We start from the raw sequence: 24,006 nt of genomic DNA on the forward strand, positions 1-24,006 counted from the left end.
CAGGCTGCTTAGAGTTTCATGCAGCTCTCAAACAATTCTCATCCCTTGTGATCTGAGACCCATTCAGAAAAATCAGACTGCGGATTTGCTTGTTTAAAGTTTCTCTTGTCCGTGTTGTGAATGAATTTAGTGCGAGTGAAAGGGAGGGGCTGCTAGCATTGGCTTGAGCCAGGCATGTTGTGGGTAGGCAGACAGTGCGTGAGGAAGTAATTTGAAGTGCCTGCATTTAACTTACTGTGAGCAAGGTAGGAGAAGGTGAGTCCTTGGGATGGATTTGAGCGAGGACCAGGTGATGACTTGGTGAATTGGGATCACGAGGGCATTCTGGTAGGTAGACAAGGAAAAAATCCTCAAGAATGAGGAAGGGGGCTGAGCGGGCATTGAGGCGGGGGTCACTGGCAGAATGGGGTTGGGAAGTGGGTGGAACATGACCTGAGTTGTGTTTTCTTGAAGATGGGCTGGGATGAGACCTGTCAAACTTGTGCTTGTGACATAGCTCAGATTGCAAAGGTCGGTTTACACGTTGACCTGCGGGGCCACCACCTGAAGCATATCCCGTCTGTCCACCTCAACTTCTCAGTAAGGCTTCTGAAAAACAGCAAACAGTGGCAGGATGTTAATTGATTCTCTGCCTGGTTCTCAAAGAGACTGGCTGCCTGCCCCCAGCGCAGAATCAAAACAGGCATTGCAAGTGCACCTCAAAAATCTCTCTCTAATGAACAGCACACAGGAAGTGGGAAGATGTGCTGACATCTCGCCTCATTTATTATTTTCTGAAGACTGCGAACAAGAAAGACAGCACTATGGAGCATGGAGCTGTTGGCATTTCTGGAACAATATTACACTTCTCATTTATGATGTTAATGTAGATCAAGAAGTTTTTTGTCCATAACATAATTGCAAAGATGATTGACCTTTCTCCGTCTTGGTTGTTTACTGTGGTTCTTGCGAGATCATCTGGCATGAATCAGTGCAGTAACTTTTAAAGATCAGCATCACTGGGAAACATTTTGTGTTTCAAACTTCATAGCAGTTGCTATAAGTGCAGGGTTTGTTTTTAAGTGAAAACGCTGCAAGTCAGTCTTGCTTTTGCCCCTTTGTTTTTAAGTTTATAACCTTCCAAAATGAAAAGTAAATTGATTGTGTTATTCCCAGTCCTTTTATGAAGAGTTAACATGGCAAAAACAGATGTGAAATGTGGCCTTGTAGATTAGTCTGGGTTTGGGGTTTTTTTGCTCTATGTTCTCTCCCTACGGAGCAGAAATCTGCCTTCCTCCAGCAAGAAGAAAATTGCCTCTTGCTTGCCTTCTGCAGGATGCTGCAGGACTCAGTGCTCCCAGAAAAGATAATGATTGCACAAAAACATGGAACTTAATGGGGAATGTTTAATTATGAATGTATCTGTGTGAAACCTGATTGCCTAGGAGACTGGTAATATGCTAGTGAACCTTTTACCACTAGGACATCAGCTGAAATCTGGCCCAGGTAGATAGTGATTAAAAGGTGCTGTTTGATAGCTGGTTTCTGCAAATAAGTTAATGGTCTCAGACCACTTTGTAGAGGACAGGAGCCTGCATCCCAAAACCACAGCCACAGTTGGCACCCTCGGCGAAAGGCTGGTGATGGAATGAGCCATGCACTCCATCCTCCCTTTCTACAGATGGCACTTTCAGGCAGAGTTCACTGGTCCAGCCTGCCCCTTTCACAGAGGGAGGTTGGCTTTCCACTCCTTTGGCCCTCCAGTAGATGCTGGGAATGAAGACCCATCAAGCTGGCTATCTGTGCGAAGGGAAATGGGAGGCTAGTACCTCCTTGGTCTGGACTTATGTTGGGCTGTCTGTATAGCTAGGCTGGGGAGGGGTTATTAGGTGGTGGCTAGGCATTACAGTAAGGGTTTCATGTATTAGTAGCATGCTGGTCTGCAGTCACTCTTGACTTTGGGAATCTTAAGGTTAGTTAATGCCCTTTTGAGGAGTTGGAGAATGTCTCCAGGGGGCAGAATGCATGGAAGCTCTTCGGAAAGGATTGAGGTGTGGAGCAACATGGTAAACGAGGCTTTGCATAGGCTCTGCCTGCTCTCCGGCCCAGCTCAAGAGCTTGGGGGTGGATGTGGCAAGAGGTGGCGGATGACAGGAAGAAAGTCATTGAAATAAAATGTTGAGCTCTAAAACTAGGCCTTGTGGGCAAACATTGCTCTGCAGGTGTAGAAATCGAGCTGAGCGTGCAGAAGCAGCCACTGAAATAGAAGCAGTCGTTGGCTAGTGAGCTCCCAGTACTAAAGACTTCTTATAGCTCCTCTGGGCCAAATGCAGCGCTTTTCTGCAGTGGCATATGGTTAATTAGTTTTCTGTGTGATACAGTACATAGAGACAGCTCTGTGACCAGTATTGTACAGCCATACCATGTACAGTAGGTACAAAGGGTCTGAGCTACAGTTTTTGCTCTGTTACAAATAGTTTTTTTCCCCATGGTCTAGTGTTTTAAAAAAAATAAGAAGTTGTGAGAGTGTTAGTAAAATAACTATAGCACGTGTCCTAATTTTTGTCTCTCTATTAGACACTTAAAAAAAGGCAGGATTGCTTAATGATTTCTTGGTTCAAAATAACTTACTTATAAATGTAATGTGAGGAAACGCCCCAAGCCTGGTTAGCCAGCACAGTACAATACTGATTGTGGAAGTGGGACTATGTTGTTAAGAATCATTTTTTTCAAATTTAAATTATCTTGCTGCTTTTTTTCATGTTGTGTCAGTGATCGTGGAGGGCACAGCTGGTGCATTTATGACATGTGTCCCACTAGAAAACATCGGCATTATCACTGTCTTCAGTTACTGTGTGCTGAGATGATGTTGCCTTCTGTGCACAATGCCTGAGTTTGAATCTCAGCAGATCCTAATTAGCATAGGCAGATTCTCCTGTAAAGCAGGTTTCTCTTCAAGGTCACTATTTGGTAGCACTCTGTGTTGCATGACACTCATCGTACTGTAATTATAGAGGAACTTGTTTATAATTACTTCTTATCTAGTGAGACTCAATTTCCAGTGAAAGAAAAGGAAAGCCCAGAACTGATTCAGTGCAGTGCACTGTAGAGCTGGTAATGCTGCTTACAGTGATTTTTTTCTGTGGATGGGGAAGTCTCTTCTCTATGTAAGATGTTCCCACTGTGCTCTGTTATTAATGAGAAGCATCAGCTTGAACACGGGTCCCATCCTGCTTTCAATAAATCCCATGTCCATGAGTGAAACATGTTGTTTATATTGTGTTTGAGGCCTGAATATTTTGAGATCAGTGAGCTAGGCCAGGAAGCAAGGAGGAAGTAGGATGTAGACCATCTCACTTACAAAGGACTGTATTGCTACAAGGAATTTTCGAGGGACCTGCAGCTACAGCCCAGACCACACTTATACAGAGCCCGTGTCACAAACATACACAGCACCTGATGTGCGACTGAATCGGGGAAGTGCTGAGCCAGAAGTGCAGGGTGATGGATGAGGAAACTAGGGGGTTGGTGCTGAGAGGTGGAGTCTGGGGCGAGGGATGATATGTATGGAGGGGCATGGAGAGGAGAGTAGGAAACCAGGGTGATGAAGTAGGAGGAGGAGATGGGGGTGCCCATGGAGTTTGCTCAGTGGTTTTGGTTTGAGGGCTGCAGCAGAGGCAGGAGGAAGGGGGTTCACTGTAGGGTGTGAAGGCACTGGGCACATAGAGAAGAAGCAGGTAGTGTGGAAAAGAGGCAGGGGAGAAAGGACAGGAGACTGGGGGCACCAAAAAGGACAGGGAAGGCAGACTCTTTATCCATGTGAAATGCCTGAAATGTGCTAGATGTGAAGTGCTTCAAGCTTTGGAAGTAGAAAAAAGCTTTCTTCTCACCCCTCCCATCCCCCTTCACTGCTCACCCCTCCTTCTGCCCTCCCACCCAGGTGTAACACACTCATACCTACCATCTATGGACATCATAAAGGCTTCCGGAGGGGATTGCTGCTTTCACAGGCCTCAAAAGATCTCTTGGAGCTGGCCTTTCCCTGTGAGAAGATTTTACGAGGCCTATCAAACAAGACTGCCCCACCTGCAGCCTATGGACTGTGAGCTGTATGCATCTAGCGCTTCTTTGGGAAAAGGGTGCCTGTAGACCCTTGGGGAGGGGTGGCTGTCGGGCGTTAGCGGGACTTCACTGAAACACACGTTCAACTTTCGCGCTTTGTGTGAAAAGCTTGTCTTTGGTACTGTGCAATGCCCGTTTGCTCCATAGTGCAAAGCTACCCCTGCTGAAAGGTCTAGCTCCATTAACGTCCATTGTAAACTCCTCTCCGATGGTTCCCTACAGAGAGGGGCAGCATGCATCAAGTGGGAACTCCCACCTATTTACAAACCACTGTTGCTTCTGGCTAATGAAGAGGTAAAATGGAAGCACTGAAAATACGCATTTTATAATCACCCGGATTTATTCCTTCAGCAGATTTATTACAACCTTTTATTGTCATGTGTGGAAAATGTAATCTTATCTAGTGCGTCGGCAGGTCCAGTTCAATTTGCTGAATCCGGTTTACAGTGTAAAGCTATCAGACGCCAGCCTTTGAGGGCACGCTGTCTGAATGTTAAAGTTGCTAGAATACAAAGCAGTTGAAACGTGCATTAAAATATGGCACTTGGAGAATAGGATATCTATGCAATTAGCGATCGGATGCTTTCAGCAGCTGTGTGTAACTTAGATCCAGTGTATCAACAGAGGATACCTTTGAGATTTCACAAAGTGAGGAGCTAGCTGTAGGATGCTGTGGTGAAAGCCCAGAATTTGAAACATGTAGCAGTGTGTTCGGCTTGGTGTATACCTATGATTTGGGCCTGTGGCGAAGGTGAGCAGTTGTAACTGATAAGTGCTTTGAACCCTGAATTTTAATTTATGCTGGTTTCCAGCAACATGAGCTGCTGGCACTCAAGTGGTTTGCATTCTCTTTGGACACTGGGGAGCAGTGCCAGTGACATTCTGAGTTCAGCAAGCAAAATCCTATTAAGAGAACGTCACGGCCTTTCTGTTTTACTGTTTGCAAGCCAGCCATAACATCATTAAATTACACAACAGGGAGGTGCCTGCTGCCAAGGAGCTCTGCTCCAGATAAGATGTAGGTTGAGCCTCTGCCAAAATTTGAGTTGATATGACAAGAAATTTGGAGCCTGTTCAAGGTTTGATTCATGCAAGGAGGAGCAGTGTGCAGGTAAATACTACGCTGGATTGTTCATCCATGCAGCTAAAGATATACGCCCTCCCTTCCTTTTGGGACATGGCACGTGTTCTGCAAAGACCTTTTATAAGGACAGGTAAAAATGCCCAGGCACATTCCTGCACTGCAATGCAGCACAGCTTATTCTTTGTAGAGTGCTGGACGAGTTGTGCCTAAAGAAGTTGATGTTGCCTGATTTACATCAGTCTTTGTTTCAACATCTAAGAAAAGAAAACATCAAATCAAGTAGGAGCAGCAGAAGAACCAAATGCAGCTACTAATGAATTTGAAAGTCGTTTTCAGTGTCTACTATATCCACCTTTCTGGAACTGAGGGGTAACCTTTCAGCTGAAGGACTTGACTTCAGGGGCTCAGACCATTAATTAAATGCATGTGTGTGGGGATAATATATATTCTGTCTTTTAGATTTTTAGCTGAGATGTAGCTTCAAGTGCTTAGATCCAGTTGAAATTCAGACTGGTTTTATTGGAGCATGTGTGTTGAGAAATGTTTATTTTTAAAGCCAAAGTGTCGCTTCTTTGGCATAATTTGTAAGAAGCTGTGTTATCCAATGGTTAGAGCCTGGGACTCTACTCTGGGCTGAGTCACTGAATCACTTTGAACAACTTGCTTTGTTGTCTGATGCCACAGCTATCCCTGCAGGAAAATGGAGTGAAGAGAGACCTCCTTGTAAAACAATCCATGGCATCTAAGCTGGGATTTCCTGGAGAAATGAGTTACCAAACAGGGTTAAGAAAAGGTCTTTCCGGCGTTTTGCAGCAGAGAACCTTTGTTACCATTTGACAGTTTTGTGGAGATGCTAAGCCTGACTCACTACATGTTTAGACTTTATTTCACTTCTTTGGGCCCAATACCCAGAAAGCCCCAACACTGTTGGAGCCACAGCCATGGACTCACCATAATACAGAGCCCTGGGCCTATCAGAGCAGCCCCACCAGTGAGAACTGACTTCAGTATCTTGTCTGTGTTGCAAGAGCTACAGTACCTAAGTGATTTGAAAAACTTCCTTTATGGATATTCATGATAAGGGTCCTCAGGAGTAGATTGTATAGGAGCAGAGCCCACAACAACCTCTGTCACTGGATTTTTTGTCTCTTATGCATCTGCATCCTCACAGTTGTAAAGCCATATACATTTTAGGGACAGATGAGTTACCATTCTGGCTCAGACAAGTCCAATCTTGTCTGGCGAACTTCCTGTGATTCCTCAGATTCATGAGATCGTCATGGTACATTCTTCGCTTCAGTATAGAACTTGCTTATGCAGGTTTGCAGAATGCTGAGGTGTCTGTGTAGCCTTACATTCTAGAGCAGCTGAAAGGGCACCTGCCACTCTCTAGAATATATTGGCTTTCATTTTCTCATGTCCCTTTTCAAAAAAATGAAAGGTTGCACTGACAGGTCTGCCAAGTGAAGTCTTCTATTTATCCACACAGCAGGCAGCAGTGCCAGCTTCCCCCATGCTACCTTCCCTTATCCAATAATGTGCTTCATACCTAACCTGGCGGGACCCCAATGGAGTGCGGCAGGGTACAGTTTCCATTCCTGGCCTCTCTAAAGAAATTGGATACAGAGCACTGCCAGTGGTGATAGAGTATCAGAGGGGTAGCCGATTTAGTCTGGATCTGTAAAAAGCAGCAAAGAGTCCTGCGGCACCTTATAGACTAACAGACATATTGGAGCATGAGCTTTCGTGGGTGAATAGCCGCTTCGTCAGACGCATGGTGGTGATAGAGATGCTCGTGCTGTGTACACTAAAATGAAACCCATCAGTTCATTCACCAAGCAGCTGTCGGCTGGTAATCCCTTTTTGTCTCTGGTAACCCAGGCTAAGGTTGAGTAAGTGACCTAGAGACTGAAGACCCCCTGGCTGTTTACCAGAAGAACCTAGGTTTTGGTCTTGCTTTATTTTGTCTCAGCACACAGGTCTATCAGCAGCTTTTAGGGGGGAGGGATAGCTCAGTGGTTTGAGCATTGGCCTGCTAACCCCAGGGTTGTGAGTTCAATCCTTGAGGGGGCTGCTTAGGGATCTGGGGCAAAAATCAGTACTTGGTCCTGCTAGTGAAGGCAGGGGGCTGGACTCAATGACCTTTCAAGGTCCCTTCCAGTTCTAGGAGATAGGATATCTCCAATTATTATTTTTATTATTAAACTGTGTTTTCTGCAGGGTGCTCTCAGAGTATATTTCTCTGGATTTGGTGTTACCTTAATTATCCCAGGGTTGCTCTCTTTTGGAGGACGGGGCCAAGCATCCCGTGACAGGACGAAAGAGAAGCTTCTGCTGCCTTCCCCAGGAGGGCAGGAGTTCGCTTTTTTCCCATGCCAGGCGACAGGTTGCTGGAAATGCCAAGTGGCACAGCTGGCATCTGGTGTCTTCTGCAGCTGTCATTTCAAAGGCTGAGCCGTCCACCAAGCCACAAAATTATCCCGGCTAATCTGGCTGCTGTCACTGCCAGACACATAGACTGGTTGGCAACAGCTCTCTAATGGCCAACTCTTCTCTCATCATCTTTATTTCACTCCATCCAAGGCTCCACAGTAGACAGGAACTGGCTTGCCAGCTCATGAAGGTTGGGTGTGAGTCTCTGCAGTGCACACCCATAGTGATCTTGGGGACATTGGATAGGGTGGCTCGAGAGCAATGCATGACACCTGCCCTTGCAGGAACTGTGACATGAGTAGCAAGAGCCTTTTCTTATTGCCAAGGAATCTTCTTCTCCCCCACTCCCACATTCATACTCAATAAACAGCCTTCTCCGCATACACTGAGGGGGAGACGCTGTCATGCTCACATTCAACGGGCTCCTCAGATGATGTCACAGAGAAACCATTCACACTGCTGCACTGCTTCTGCTACTGGCTCCCCCAGCAAGGAAGGCCAGGCCGGGCATTTCAGATGCACCATTAGATAAAAGGAAATCTATGAACACGGGTCACAAGAAGTTAGAAGACACGACTGATGTCATGGTGTAGGAGATGGCCCGTGATGCTGGGTGAGCGCTACCACAGGAAAATGCTTGTCAAGCCAAAGGAGCTTGCTCTCTGCTGGAGAATTGAGGGCCAAGTTCAGCTGACCCAGAGAGATACAGACAGTCCCCAACAGGGAAAGAATCCTACTGCTGAAAGTGTGGTACGCACTTCCCCCTTGGGGGATGGTTCAGGAGAACAAATCTATAATAGATGTATATGAACCTCTCTTCCAGGAGAGAGGGTTACTTTCAGATTTGGCATTTTGATTTACAAAGTCTGAGAACTTTTGCCACCTCCTGAAGTAAGTGTTCATCCCTCCTGTATTTGTTTCCATGTAGCTCTGGATGTCAGAGCAGAACCGGGTATCCATCTTCCAGTCACATCTCTGAACCTAGAAATCATCACCGTATGGAGCAGACAGTTAATCCATCTCAGACGTTGTTTGTTCGGGTTGGAGGATGGGAACGTGGGGCTAGTGGTGAGGAGTTAGACTTGTAAATTCTTATCCCTTCTCAGACGTTTGACATCTGTGTGATGCAATCAGCTCAGCCGTATTGCTGGGTGAAAAGCAGAGACTTGAGATTTCTGAGTAGCAAAAGTAAAACACCTAAGAGGAATCACATTTTTAAATTCAGTTTATAGCATAATTAAACTGGCTGCTGCAGCATATTATTGAGACAAATAATTTAACAAGAGTAAAAAAAAAAAAAGGGGGGGGGGACCTTAGCAGAATAATAATCACTTTAAACTAGATGGTCATGGTCCCATATGGCCTTGAACCTATGAATCTAGGTATGGTAAAAAATGCAAAGGTCATCAGCCTGTCTGCATCAGAAAGTAAGGTCATCTCCATCAGGAAGTCATTTCCCTGCTGAGATGGTGTTTCACGATTGGCCAGATGCATTAAGGAGGTGCCTCCCTGATTTTGGAAGAAGCTCCCATTGGCTGCTGTCAGGGTTTGGGTACCAAACTAGCTAGATGAGGGTTTTCAGTATGGCAATTCATGTGTAAACTATGTATAAACATCAATCCTGTCTGAGCTGGGAGGTGCTTACGTAAGCTTAGAGAACTTGTCCTTTCTCTGCTTCTCAGTTAAAGAAGGGATGCAGCAGATGGACCGAGAACATCATGGCTCACAATCAAAGGGAGCGCCAAAAGGCACTCCCTGCCTCTCTGAGCCTTGTTGCTTAGGAAGTTGTAGCTTAGGGTTAGAAATCTGAGGTGGCCATCACTATTGACGTATGAATATTTGTCACTGCTTCGTTCTTCATTTGCTCTAGGTGACCCCCGGCTTAGATGGCAAAGAAGGTGAGCTTTTCGTTAAGGGGCCTACAGTATTTCGAGAATACTGGAATAGACCTGAAGAAACAAAAGAAGCTTTCACAACCCGATGGCTGGTTCAAAACAGGTACTGGCTGGTCCACTGGGGTATGCGTGAACAGCAGGAGGGGAGGGGAAGTCAGTTTGTTCCACAGGGGTCTTCCTGCTGGCTGGTTCATGAAGCAGTGCCAACATCGGTGTCAGTAGGGGGCACCCTGAAGATCTTTCCTCCCTCTCCCATCTGGCTGGAAGCAAGGCACAGCCACAGTGCCCAGCTGTAGGAAGAATGTAGGTGGGGAGTGGGCATATCACTCCATTTTGGGGTGTGTGGCTGAGTCCTTGGTTGTCTGTGTGTGGGTGGGCTCTCCCTGGTCGTGATAGTCTTCAGAAATAGAAGCTGGTCCAGATAGGCTCTTCAGTTTCACTGTTCCTGTACCAGTCAACACACCCCATCCCTAAGCAACAGAGAGAGTTTGAGTCTGTTTGCTTGCACGCCTGAGAAGCTGATAAATATGTATACATGATTTGAACTGAAACAGGACCCCCCACTGTAGTATTTGCACACCTGAAAAATAGTACTTACTTTGCACTTTTCATAGGGGACTGAGATCCTACTTCCATTGAAAATGGCAGCAAAACTTCCCATGGACTTCAAGTGAGGTTGGGCCCTTCATAATTAGAACTTGCTTGGTTTACATAATCAGCAATGGTAACCTGCTGAGTATTTAAAACAATGGATTGTAGAATGAAGAACAAAGAAGATGCAGAAAATGCTGCAATAAGGACTGCAGGACATGGTTCAGGAATTTTTCAGTGAAACTTTTTAAATGCTGATTCATCAAAACTTCATGGGAAAGGGTCAGCATCAACAAATTTCTTGACTCAAAAAAAATTGAAATCGTGGAAACGTTTTGGTTGGACGTTTTCAAAACAAATTCCAATTTTCCAGTTCTCAACAACTTTTTATTTGGAAATTTAAGCTAATTATAGAAAAATAATTTGTTCTTAAATTGGTCAAAATCTAAACAAAACATTTTCATTGACCCAAAATGATTTTTTGTTTTTTGTTTTGGATTTTCAGCCCATGAAAATTGTTGAGATCTTGACTTTTTTTTTTTGCTGATTTGGGACAGGAAAAAATGTTGAAATCTCAAAATGTTCATTGAACAGGAAAACTGTTTCGCATCCAGCTCTACTATTCATTTTGTTCTGGATACCATCTGAAGTTACAGTGTCTCCAATGGCACCAGTACAGTTTGCATGCAGGTCCCGTTCCTGGCATGACAGTATATACTATTTCTGGGCAGGCATTTGAGAAAATAGAAACCCTTGCTCTAAAACAGTCTCCGATAGCAGCAATCTGATGAACAAAACCATGTAATCTCTACGTTCAGCCCAACCAACGCAAGTAGAATTTCAATCACAAGGTTGAACATGAGGTTCAACAAGGACAAGTGCAGAATCCTGCATTTAGGACAGAAGAATCCCATGCACTGCTACAGACTAGGGACCAAATGGCTAGGAAACCGTTCTGCAGAAAAGGACCTAGGGGTTACAGTGGACAAGACGCTGGGTATGAGCCAACAGTGTGCCCTTGTTGCCAAGAAGGTTAACAGCATTTTGGGCTGTATAAGTAGGGGCATTGCCAGCAGATTGAGGGACATGATCATTCCCCTCTATTCGGCATGGTGAGGCCTCATCTGGAGTACTGTGTCCAATTTTGGGCCCCACACTACAAGAAGGATGTAGAAAAATTGTAAAGATTCCAGCAGAGGGCAAGAAAAATGATTAGGGGGCTGGAGCACATGACTTATGAGGAGAGGCTGAGGGAACTGGGATTGTTTAGTCTGCAGAAGAGAAGAATGAGGGGGGGATTTGATAGCTGCTTTCAACTACCTGAAAGGGGGTTCCAAAGAGGATGGATCTCAACTGTTCTCAGTGGCACCTGATGACAGAACAAGGAGTAATGGTCTCAAGTTGCAGTGGGGGAGGTTTAGGTTGGATATTAGGAAAAACTTTTTCACTAGGAGGGTGGTGGAGCACTGGAATGGGTTACCTAGGGAGGTAGTAGAATCTCCTTCATTAGAAGTTTTTAAGGTCAGGCTTTGCAAAGCCCTGGCTGGGATGATTTAGTTGAGGATGGTCCTGCTCTGAGCAGGGGGTTGGACTAGATGACCTCCTGAGGTCCCTTCCAACCCTGATATTCTCTGATTCTATGAAAACACTTACGCCCATTCTCCCAGTCAGGCATTATTTGCCACAACTGTTGGCGAACAATGTGCAGTAACAAATTCAAGAAAATGAGAAGCTGCTGACAATTCCTGAGCAGAAAAGTGATTTTTGTAGAACAAACTCAGCACAGCAAATGTCAGAATGTGCACAGGCCAAGCTCAGCACTCCTGCTCAGAGCACTCATGCCGCAGAGCTACACTCTGAATTGTAGGTACAGTCAGAAAATAGCCAGGTCCCAGAGTGAGTCTCAGAGTGCAATGACGCCAAAGGACACCTTGTGAGGTTGTGTTTGACATGTTAAACCAGCCAGGTAGTATCTCTGTATTGCTCTGTTCCCATTATCTCTATTAGTAGCAATGTACTGTTTGATTTATAGATTAAAGGCACACAGCATATTTGTCCTCTCTGTATCCAGCCCAACTGACCATTAATCTTGTGGGTGGAAAACAAGCTAGGGGTTTTTGGTTTGGGTTTAAATTTCCATCTACCTAAACCCTAACACAACTAGAGTATTGCAAATCCACAGATACCAGTTTTATATCCATGAAGCGTTTTTGTGGATCGGATGCAGATACAAAATTTGTATCTGCACAGGGCTCTAAACATAACCAGGACTGGCTTTTTGATTCCCTCCCTTGCTGCATGTCAGTTGAGCCATCTCTGGGCTGCATTTCTGGTGCCCTCTTTGTGACCCGTTTGTTTTTTTTGTGTTCCATAAGAAAAGCTTTACTTTTTAAAATTAATGATGGAGCTGCGACACCGCAAGTGTCGCCACTGATCTTGGTATCATGCCAGCAGCGGGGTTTCATGACACGGTGTCAGCAGGCGCTGAAAAGTGCAGGGCAATCAGCTTTAGAAAAATTTTAGTCAACACTCCTGATGAATATTTCAAATGCAAAAGAATAGCATGCATTAATTATTGTAAAGAGATGTCTTTAGGAGAAAATGATTCTGAAATTCAGTTTAATTTCATTGTAATGCGCTGCAAACAGGAAGGGAGTATGTCTGTTTAATTGGCTCTCGGGGGTAAGGCCTGGAAGATGCCATGCCTTTGTCACAGGCCATTAGCGATACAGACTGCATAATGAGAGAGTACAATCAGCTCACAGCTGCCGGCTCCTACGGGGAGAGAATGATATTAAATAGAAATCAGTATAAATTAAACTTAACCCTTTCACTAGCCAAATTAAGCCTATCAGCCAGGAATACTGGGGGAAGAGAGAGCAGCAGTGGGTGAGGTACGGGTTGAAGGGTGCCTGAGAGATTTTCCTACTAGCAATCCATCAAGTCTGACTTCGTCTTTGATATTTTTGTGGAAATGTTGGTGGCAGGGATGGGGAGGGGATTTTCAGATTATTTTTTTCTTTGTCCTCCCCCCCCCATCTTTCTTGCATTTTTTTCTTCTGACCTTTTTCCCCGTCCTTTGCAGATGTCATGCAGGCAGGCTTATTCCAGAGCTAGTATGGCTCAGATAACCAGAGGTATTATATCGGCAGTGAAACCGTAGCCCCTCCTAAACCATCATGTTTGCTTGTTGAAAATGAATATTTATTTTCATTCTGAAAGACTGAGAGCTCCCTATCCTGTAATGGGACTGTAAGAAGCCATTCAATAGAGCCAAGGCTTTTGTATGTTGTAGCTAGGTGGCTGTTACCGAGTGCGATTTTAAGAATAAATGAATGTGTTAACTGGAGTTCATTAACTTTGCAATAGAGGGCATACCGCTAGAATGCAAATGAGATAAAATATAGCTACAGTACAGTGATCGTTTATAGATAATGCACTAATATTTGTGTGTATATGTGTGCATGTGGACACAGCTCTTCAATGAAGGAAGTGACTTTACTTCTGATTCTGCAAGTGCTGAACTGTTTTAACATCCCTCTAGCACTGGTAAAAGGCCATTTTAGCATCAGCATGCCAAAACCTTAATCTGTATCACGGGTACCACTACATGCAAATGTCTAGCGTGGATAAGGGACCCAGCCTAGTGTGATCGCAGGCTATTGACAAGGCTTTTCAAGCACTCTTCAAGGACATATGGAAGTGTGCGCTCAGCTGGAGTAGAAATGAGATGTGAGGAGAGTAAACTTGGAAACAGTGTGCAGTGCTATTACTAATAACTCCTGAGCTGTAATTTAGCATTCAGCTGATTGTTAATGACAATCCTAGAAACCAGCAGGTCTGCAAATGAAGAATAATTGCTTCAAGGGAAAGCACAGAGTGTCACTCTTGCTACACCTTGTGATGGGTCTATCCAAACAAAGGTACATCTTTAACATGTCTCTGTCTACACAATGAGGATGAGAAGAAGGGAGAAACATGCAACTGTCCGTAGCCCTCATGACACTTAAGAGGTAAAATCTATGATGATGATAAAACAAGGCAGAGAATGCAAATCCTGGGCTCATCTTCACACATGACAAGTGGCAACTGCAGAGTGTTCAGAGAAGTGTTTCGTGTTTGATATAGTTACCAGATAACAGGCTTTGTGCACTCAGCTCCCATGAATCGCTATGCAAATTCGACCTTAAATCTCTCAAGATGGCCAGTCAAGTCTCATTGTTCTTGGAAAATCCAGCTGGAGATAGAGAACTCTTGTGATCTAGCCTTCTAACCAATCTTGATTCAAAAAGCGTAATGTCCCATATCAAAGGAAGTCAGAACTAGCCCCCGTTCCCAATAGTTTCATTGTCAGGATGATATGGATGAAACTGAGATGCAGAATTTGCAGAAATACAAACTCACCTGTAGCCCTGTGCACTGTATAATCCACCAGAGGGCAAGAATGGGAAAACAAATTCACCTGATTGATGCACATTGGAAGCATTACTTTGTTTTCTAACGTCCCAAGAGTTGGAATGCCTGTGTGCTTGCTCGAGTTCATCACTTCCGGGTTGTCTACAGTATCAGTGCTATTATCCTTCCCAAAAAAATCATCAGTGAAGGGCAGCTGGCAACGATTTCATTCTTTTATGCCCTCAAAGAAGTGTATACAGTCAATTCTCCACCTCATCATGTTCTTCTTTATGAAGGTGCTACCATAAAACATAGGCCCAGGAGAAGGAGCCTGGTTGTTCACTGATATCTCTTGTTGTGATGATGAAGGCTCTCATAGACTCGCGTACAGAGACATGTTCTTTGCAGTGTCTTGCTATCAACCATCTCATTCTAGCTGGAAGGATAGACCAATTTAATGTATTCAAAATTAATCCTTCAGGTTGAGTCTGCAAAAACTCTGGACTGTTTTATCTGAAAGCTCCCTCATCTCATAGGTTTCCATGTCAAGATTGTTATTCGCCTGACAGTTATTGGTCCCAAACCACTCATAGTAATTTGGAATCAAGAGGACTTCACTGTTGTAGTGTATCCCTACTAAAACCATAACTTCCTCCCGACTACTTCACTCTCCATCAGATCCTTCCAGCTGACACCATTGTTAGATGCACCCCTCTCAGGCTGGATGATCCGCATTAGACAGGATTAGTGTTTTTAAGGCACAGTCTCATTTACTAAACACTCTTGAAAGGTGTAACAGCTCAGGACTTGCAGAACTACCCATTGCCGGCATCTGTCCAGCGACCATATGTTTCACTTTCTGCTGCTACAGGCTCACCCTTCAGGCAGATCAGTCTCTTCAGCTCTTCTGGGTGCTCCCAATTCCCTTTGGTTGCCTTGTCCGGTACTCTCCTCCTTGGCTGGTCAGTGCCTCTGTAAATGTGGCTGCCGTATGTTTCTCAGGAAGCACAGGAGGAGAAACGAAAAAGAAAGCAGGTTAACTGTTACTTGAGTGGCCTGTTTTCCCTTTTTACCAAAAACTCCTTTACGAAACTCCCTTCTTCCTCTCTGAAAGGAGAAGGCCTGGGTCACAGAATCACAGGAATGTCGGGCTGAAAGGGACCTCCCAAGGTTGTCTAGTCCAGCTCCCTGCACTGAGGAAGACCATGGAGTCTGCGTTTCTCAAAAACATGCTGCAGGTTGAGGATGATCATTCCCTGTTTACAGAAGTGAAAACTGATGTTGCTGAGTGTGGCCATGAGCCCCCTAAAGCATTGCCTTGTTCACGTGAGGCACAGCTCCCTCCACTGTTCCTGATGAAAGCTACATCAAGAAGGGGAAAGGAGCTCAATGCAACAGTAACGCACCTATGGGTCCTTATCCTTCTCCAAACAAGACAAGCCCATAGATCCATCATACAAAAAACACATACCTACGTCCTTCTACAGATGTTCTCATTTTAAGACACAGAACAGACATGTCTAAAGTAATCTATTTTTTTTTAAAAACCCTGCTGCTGGCAATACTTCATGACATACGTCGTCCCATGATCCTTTGAGAAGAGTCTGAAAAGTTGTTGACATGTAGGTTATTTACTGCTACTGTCTTCGCCTTCATTTCATTAGATTTGCACCGGGGCCATTGTCTGTCTGTCACTCTCACTCCGATTTGGGTGAATTTGATTATTTGTGTTGTGTTAATGCTATCAGTAGAGCTGCCTAGATCAAAGGCCTCCAGGCATTTCCAGAGACTGCTGGGTATCCACATACTGTTCTGTACCAGAGCAGTGCTGAGTCTTAGCAGAATGAGACAAATCCACAGGAAAAATGTATCAGGTCCTTCCTCTCTTCTCAGTGTGATACCTTCACAGTGAGCGAGCCCAGCTGGGCTGGGGAACAAGAGAGAAACTCAGACCCAAATGTGTATCCCCTGCACCACCACCGCACAAGCCCTATGGATTGGAAAATAGTGGTCTACAAATATTATCCTCGTCACTGCCAACATTCTGTTCTTCTGTTTCCCCCTCCCTGCTCCTCTGTCCATCCACCCGAGCTCCCTCGCGCCTGTACAGGTTAAACGTTGTTCATAGTGTCGTTGCCTAATAAGTGATGATCGTCATCAAGGCAGCCAATATGCAGTCCTGAGTAGTCCTCATTGTGGGACAGAAGGAGTTGAGGGGCCGTATGGATTCAAAAGCATATAGTGCCCAAAGTCGTGTCGGTCTGACCCATGCATCCTTTCTCCGCTGTGCCATGGAAGCCAGGGCTGCCTTGTCCTGAGGAATCTGGCAAAACAATGGCCTGAAATCGTGGGAGAGGAGGTCGTAGAGCTGCATTTTCCCCAAGGGAAGGCTGGCTTCCAGTCAGATTTGCCCATACACCCAGAAAATTAGAATCCAGTATATCTGAGATGATTTATTTTCAATTACAGGTTCAGGAAGAGACATGAAATAGCACTGGGTTTGAAGGTAGTGCATAAATCCTGCTACAAATCCTTGTATCTCAGCTCCATATAATAAGATTTTATTGATTGCTATATTGGATCTGTCAGTATAAAACTCTCTTAATGCATGCATCAGGGCTGAAAAGATAGAAGGCTCATTGGTAGCTGAATCTGCTTCAAGAATCAGTGCACTTTGATTAATATGTCGTTAGGAAAGTAAGAGTTATTTAACTTGTTTGATGTGCATTTCAGAATGATGACTCATTTCTTTTAAGCTTCTTTCTTTGAGCTTATTAAAAAAAAACAACAGCCCTTATAGCTGTTTTTCGTGTTACTGAATCTTGTTATAGGATTCAGAGTTCTTGCAAGATCCCTTTACAATGTTCACGAAACCTCCAAGCCCCTATCAAACACATTTCCTATAGGCCAAAATGCCACTTTGAAACATCCCCCTAAAGTTCTTCCATTTAGGGTTTTAGAAGAGAAGGGACATTGGAGAACAACAGCTCTCCCTTTATTTCTGGGTAGGAAAATCCCCCCCAGACGTTCCACAGGGGAGAGTGGGGATCAGAGAAATGATGGAGAAAACGGATTGAGAGTAAAACATGATCGGAGAAAGCAAGAAGTACCCATCAAATCTGGCATTCTGCCTTTTCAAACTTAAGTGCAGCCCCTCTGAGTCTGGGCAATGAGCAGGCTGTTTGCACGTGTTCTCACTGAGCGTGCAGTGCTTCCAGATTGGGCTTCTCTGTCACCTCATAGGAACTGCGATAAATTGTAGGGATCTCATCTCACTAGTGACAATTGTGTAAAGTGATAACACTCACAAGTCCCTCCAGAGAAACCCCAGGTTCTTTGCTATTGCTACAAATCTCATCTTGAGTATAGGGGCCCAGTGATTTTCTAAAGCAGACTTTATGTACTACATCTCTCAAGCACCTTCTTGCACTTGCCTTTCTTGTGTAAACTTGCTTAAGCACTGTTGTAAGTATACAGTAGGGACACAGGCCACTGGATCACAGTCTGAGTTATTTTCTCTTTAACTGTGGTTTGAGGTTCTTTTGTCTGTGATTCAGACCAGCCAGTGGCTCAGTGTAGGAGCATTTAGGGAAACAATTCTTGGCACAACTAAATTACCAGTCAAGATGGCTTAGCTTGGTCACCTGTGAGAAAAGGGACAAGCTGGGACTCCCAGTGGCATTGGAACACCTCTTTAAAACTTCTGAAAGGCACAACAAAGCCAGTCAGCGGTTTGCTTTGATTTCCATGGTTTGATTATTTTAACCCAGCCAACCCTTGAAGTTTGCCATCCCCACCCCAAATGTACCATGACAAATCGACACCCCTTATACTGATGAATAAGGGAAAGACTGCTGCTACCGTCCAGCCCAAAGATATCTAGTATCTGTGTGAATTATCTTGGACAACAGGGCAAACCTTTTATAGCATCTTGTTTATTTCAGCTGGAATCAGTCCGAATATGCTTCCATTCCCCTCTTTGACATGATCTGACTCATGTCACCAAGCACAAAATGGGATTGCAATAGGACACTGAGCAGCCCCAATGCGTTTCCCTTGGCATAGACTTCCCCTGGCATTCTCCCTATCTCTAGAGATAAGCAGGTGTTTCCCAGTCAATGAAATCATTTACGTTTGTGGGCGTAACACTGACACCTGAAATGGAAAACATGTTAGCCTGATCAAAGCAGTTTATAAATAGCACATGCATCTAATTAGCATCCTAATATGCAATTTTTTTGTTTGTTTGCAATGTCTCTCCTAGTCATAAATTCAGCTAATACAAATTCTATTTTTAAAAAATTATTGCTTAATTATAATTTGTTGCAGATGTTCTGAGTGACGTACTGGTTTGATGAGCCCCCAGGATGAAGTCTTGACTCCCTCTGAGGTTGGGATGGGGAGTGTCTTTTTCTGACTGTTGCATTATTAAAGCTCACAAACCAGGCATTGTGGGCACAGCGCCCCACAGTCACTGGAAAGAAAGCCTAGTTTGTGGCCTTTCCCTTGGCTGAGCTAAAATACAGTGAGAGTTAGCAATAGGGATGCGTGTTCATTTAGGATCGTGTTGGGACAGCCAGACCCACTTCACTTGTGAGCCTTTCTGAATCTGAACCCAGGGCTGCAGAAGTGGAAAGCTAGTACAGTCTCTCATCAAGAAAACTGCAGCGCCCGAAGCACAGCTGTGTCTGATGGTGTTAAGCGCCACCATGTCATGGTATCTTTCCCCAATTTGAACCTTAGAGTCCAAAAGTTGGGGTACCAGCATGAATTCCCCTAAGCTTAATTACCAGCTTAGATCTGATAAGTTGCCACCAATCAGGACTTGGAGTGCCTGATACACTCTGGTCCCCCCAAAACCTTCCCTGGGGACCCCCAAGACCCAGACTCCCTGGATCTTAACACAAGGAAAGTAAACTCTTTCCCTCACCGTTGCCTCTCCTAGGCTTCCCCTCCCTGGGTTACCCTGGAAGATCACTGTGATTCAAACTCCTTGAATCTCAACACAGAGAAATCAGGTTTGTTCCCCCCCCCCCTTCTCTTCCCCTCCAGGTATTCCCTCCCTGGGCTCCTGGAGAGATAGACAGATTCAAGCTCCGTGAATCTAAAACAAAGGGATTCCACCCTTCTCCCCTCCCTTCTCCTTCCCTGTTAAGTACAGACTTAGTTCCCTTGAGCCTTAACAAGGGGAAAAAATCAGACAGGTCTTAAAAGCAAAACTTTTAATAAAAAGAAAGAAAAAGTAAAAGGTGTCTCTGTAATTTAGATGGTAAAAGTTACAGGGTCTATCAGCTTATAGAAACTGGAGAAAAAGCCTCCTCCAGCAGAAATACAATTTAAAATACTTCCAGCCAAATGCACATTAGAACTCTACCAGCCAGATACACATTTGCAAATAAAGAAAACCAATTAAAAAGACTAAACCGCCTTTTTACTTGCACTTACTACTTGAGTAGAAAATTAGAGCCTGTAGTATGTCCAGTCACTCTCAGATCCCAGAGAGAACACAGACAAAGAACACACACACAAGCTTCCCTCCACCCAGAGTTGAAAGTATTTTGTCTCCTGATTGGTCCTCTGGTCAGGTGTTGTTTGTTAATCCTTTACAGGTGAAAGAGACATTAACCCTTAGCTATCTGTTTATGACAGATGGTGTTAAGCAGGACATCAGACTGAATCTTCCTGGTGTGCAGACAGGAGGCCAGATTCACTCCCAGTGTCTCTTCAGAGAGCTCAGCGGGGTCCCGCCTGCAATAATAGGGGCCTGTGCATCTAGCTAGCCCCGTATCATAGAGTTGCCGTCTAAAATAAAAAAGTATAAAGATGTCATGGTGGCTAACGTGCTAACTTTTCAGACCTTGCCATTATAAAGGACAGTGTGGTTCAGATAACTAGGAATTCCAAAAATTGTGTACTAGGTTAAGAGATTCCCTATGGCCTTGAACTGGTTTTTGGTTTCCTACCAGTACAGATGCTGCTCCCAGGAGAGAATTTCCTTTTTTTTCTTACTGCTACGTGTTAGTTCCTCCTGGTTGAAAGGTTTGACCATGCCATAATGAAATAATATTTCAGGTTTTTCTGATGACTACGAAGTCTCAGGTGCACTGGAATGTAGCAAAACCGAATCTCTGTGTTTCCTTAACTGGATGTTTAAGTCACCTCTTTATGCAGTCAAGGGAGTTGCTCCAGATTTACATCGCTGTCAGTGAGAGCAGGATTGGGCCCAGTGTCAGTGTACTGCTCTGAAAAGCTAATCTCTAATTGCATCACATGCTCTGGATGGTGCCGATTTGATTTTACCAGAGCTCTATGTATTTAGGACTCAGTTTTCAGAAGTGCTGTGCAATCACAGCTCCAGCTGGAGTCGATGGGCACACCAGGTGCTTGGTACCTCTGAAAACCAGGCTTTTGGCTGTTAATTCTGGTTTCCTGGTTTCTTTCGCAATTTGTGGTGTATCAGTCCAGCTCTCTCAGGCAAGGCATTGTTCACTCAGGTTTCAGGTATTAGTAGCGACTTTTCCTTCCTTTCCAGGGCAGGAGTGTAGGTTCCCCTCCACAATTATACTTTACAGTCGACAAGTCACATCTTGTAGGCCAGGTGGAAGTGCCACTGGCAGGAATGACAAGTCAGCAGCAGGAGTTAAGGGGAGACATGAATTCGAGTGGGAGAGCGAGTGGGCTGACATGGGGAGCTGGGCCTGACAATCACCTTTCTGCTCGTACTAAGTAGATGTTGCTGTTGGATTGTTGATTGGATCTTCTTTATTGCTGTTGTGCATATACAGCACCTCTGTGCCTACCCAGAAACAGGAGCCGCTCTCTCACAGGGGAGGGTCAGTGGCAAGTCATCTGACAAAAATACCTGAGTAACATTAGTGGGGCAAGAGGGATAAAATGCTGGTCCCCTTGAAATCAGTGGCAGAGTTCCCATTATCTTCAGTGGGGCCATCGTAGTTTCTAGCAGGGCTGTAGTCATGGTGAGGTACACCTCTATGCCAATATAACGTGAATTCGGATATAATGCAGTAAAGCAGCGCTCCGGGCAGGTGGGGCTGCACACTCCGGGGGATCAAAGCAAGTTTGATATAACACAGTTTCACCTATAACGCGGTAAGATTTTTTGGCTCCCGAGGACAGCATTCTATTGGGGTAGAAGTGTAAACGGGGAGGCAGGGCTCACAGGGTTATATCTTCACTGTCATGCAGTGGCCACAGGTAGCAGGACTGGGGCAAACTGGAAGGGTGGAGCACTGACGGGGAGTGTGTGTGCGAGGGGTTGGGAATGTGAGAGGGATTCGCCGTACTGCAGCTCTACGAAGAGAAGGCAAGTGCAAGAGTGGGAAGCCGAATATTAAGCTGACAAGGGGATGTTGGGTGGCCCAAGTTTAAAGAGCCGTCCAATCACAAGCGGTGTTCAGTGTTTGCGGAGCTCAGTCTGGCAGCTCGCTGTTCCAAATGAGGGTCAGCCATCTGTTCTCTGCCGCTTTTCAAAGCCAGGCGCTATGCCACCAGGGCTCAGCCTTTCAAACTTTCCTGCCCAGGTTTCGTGCTGAAGATTCAGCCTTGACAACCATCCTGGCTGGGATTATCGTACAGTTTTGTGAGAGCCTTTGTAAAGGCTTAGTGAGACACGTGGGTGAGGTAGTACCTTTTATTGGACCAATTCTTCTTCAGGTCTGCGAAATACACGCAGAGTATACTTTTCCCAGAGCTGAGGAACAGCTCTGGGTGAGCTCAAAAGCGTCTCTCTCACCAACTGAAGTTGGTCCAATAAAGGATATTACCTCGCCCACCCTTTGTAATATTCTGGCACCAACATGGCTACACAACACTGCAGTTGTAATAGCTTCACTTTCTGGATGGTGGAGGCCGACAGATTGTTTACCATAAGTGCCACCATTCCTGCTTGGCAAGATGTCTGCAAGAGGTTGCACTGGATTTGATGCTGCTGCAGGTTCATATCCCAGCTGCCAGGGCAGATTTCTCCCTCCTGTTGAAATTCTTTGCACATCCCTCACAGGGGAGCAGAACCTAAACCAGCACATCAATGGGAAAGGTTTCTGTGGCATTTTTAGGAACCTCCAGTCTTCTGTAGATGGATGGCTGTTGGTTGTTTTGCAGGAGATGCCCTATTCAAGAGTAAATTGGTTTAAATCCTACCTTCTTTCTTCCTTTCTCTTTCAGTCTGTTTTTCTTCTGCTTCTTTTGTGTCTTCCTTTTCCTCCAGGTCTTCTTACTGTTGCTTGAGGCAGTCCAGTGGTGCCCACCCAGTCTGGTTGGCTTGCTGGACAGTTTTTCAGCATTTTGGTTTACATAAACCAACCTACTTGTAAGTGGAGCACAAAAGCAGGGTTGTGGAATTGCACAAATTGATTACAGCTCATAGGACAAATGAGTGGATTACAGTGCCCTTATTTCTCTCCTTTCTCCTGGTATATGGAAGTAATGTCTTGTTTTTAAGGAACATAATCCAAGACCAAATGCCTTTAAGTGGTTGCACTTTTGCGCTGTGTTTGTAGAGCAGTCTGATGATGATGCTTGAAAAGGAGCCAAATGCCTCTAACTTTTAAGAGGCTCCTTCTCGCAGTCCTTCCTATCTGCTCTGTAATCCTGCACAGATAACATCATAGGAAGTGATAGCTCCAGGCTCTGTACTTTCAAGGGAGCCGTCCCCCTGGGTTTCAGTCAAGACAATTGGGAACATATTTACTCACAACTAATGGTATTATGCTCTAAGCAAAAATACAAGGGGCTCCTGTATATTTAAACAAACAGTTTGTGCTAGAAATCTTTCACCAGTTCACCCGCATCAGCATTTGCCCACCACTGTCTCAATGGTTTATTTAATTATCTGTCTCACGAGAGGAGGACAGGCCACTGCCCTGGGAAGAAGAGGTATTGCTCTCTTTAGCTAGGATGTAATTGATCCCTCCGCTGTTCTGCAAAGGGCAGGAGCAGAGCAAAGGTTTTCATTCTAATGTTTTTATCATTAGTTATTATTTTTTAGCAATTCACACACAATAGCCACGCTCTTCAAACTGACATCGGCTGAGTGACAGACACGCTCTGCTAGTCTGCCACACCTTGGAGCGTTTACTTATTTATTACTCTTGGAGTTTTCTTTTTCATCTTGTCATCTGCAGGGATTTCTATAAATATTTAAATGCAGATTTTTACTTACCCAGCTTCTTTTCTGGCTTGTCCTTTGGGCAAACCCATCTGCAGTCATTCTGGCTGTGAGCAGCAGGGAGGCTCAGCCTACTAGTGTCATATCAGTCACCCATGAGTTCCTGTTAATGATGAGTGAACCTACAGAGGCTTGGCTGTTTGGTTCAGAGAAGCATCCAGAGGTTTCACTGCTTATCTGTTCCATTCCATTATGGTGATATGGTGCCGTTCATAGCAATCTGGGCTTCCTTAGTCTGGACATTGGAAGTCTTCTGTAGCCTGAGATTGCGTCATATCTCACTAGTGGATATCAAGAAGGCTCTTAGGGCATGTGAGAAG

At 44.8% G+C, this 24,006-nt stretch overlaps 1 protein-coding gene across 1 annotated transcript in view; it reads left to right on the forward strand.

Annotated features, from left to right (window-relative positions):
* Positions 1-24,006, forward strand: part of ACSF3 (acyl-CoA synthetase family member 3) — a 110,067-nt gene that overhangs the window by 51,123 nt on the left and 34,938 nt on the right. Inside the window, 2 exon segments of the mRNA XM_030581418.1 lie at positions 9,489-9,596; positions 9,598-9,616. Of these exon segments, the coding sequence (XP_030437278.1) occupies positions 9,489-9,596; positions 9,598-9,616 (127 nt within the window).

The sequence above is a fragment of the Gopherus evgoodei genome, chromosome 12, assembly GCF_007399415.2.
Source record: "Gopherus evgoodei ecotype Sinaloan lineage chromosome 12, rGopEvg1_v1.p, whole genome shotgun sequence".
Classification (NCBI taxonomy): Eukaryota; Metazoa; Chordata; order Testudines; family Testudinidae; genus Gopherus; species Gopherus evgoodei.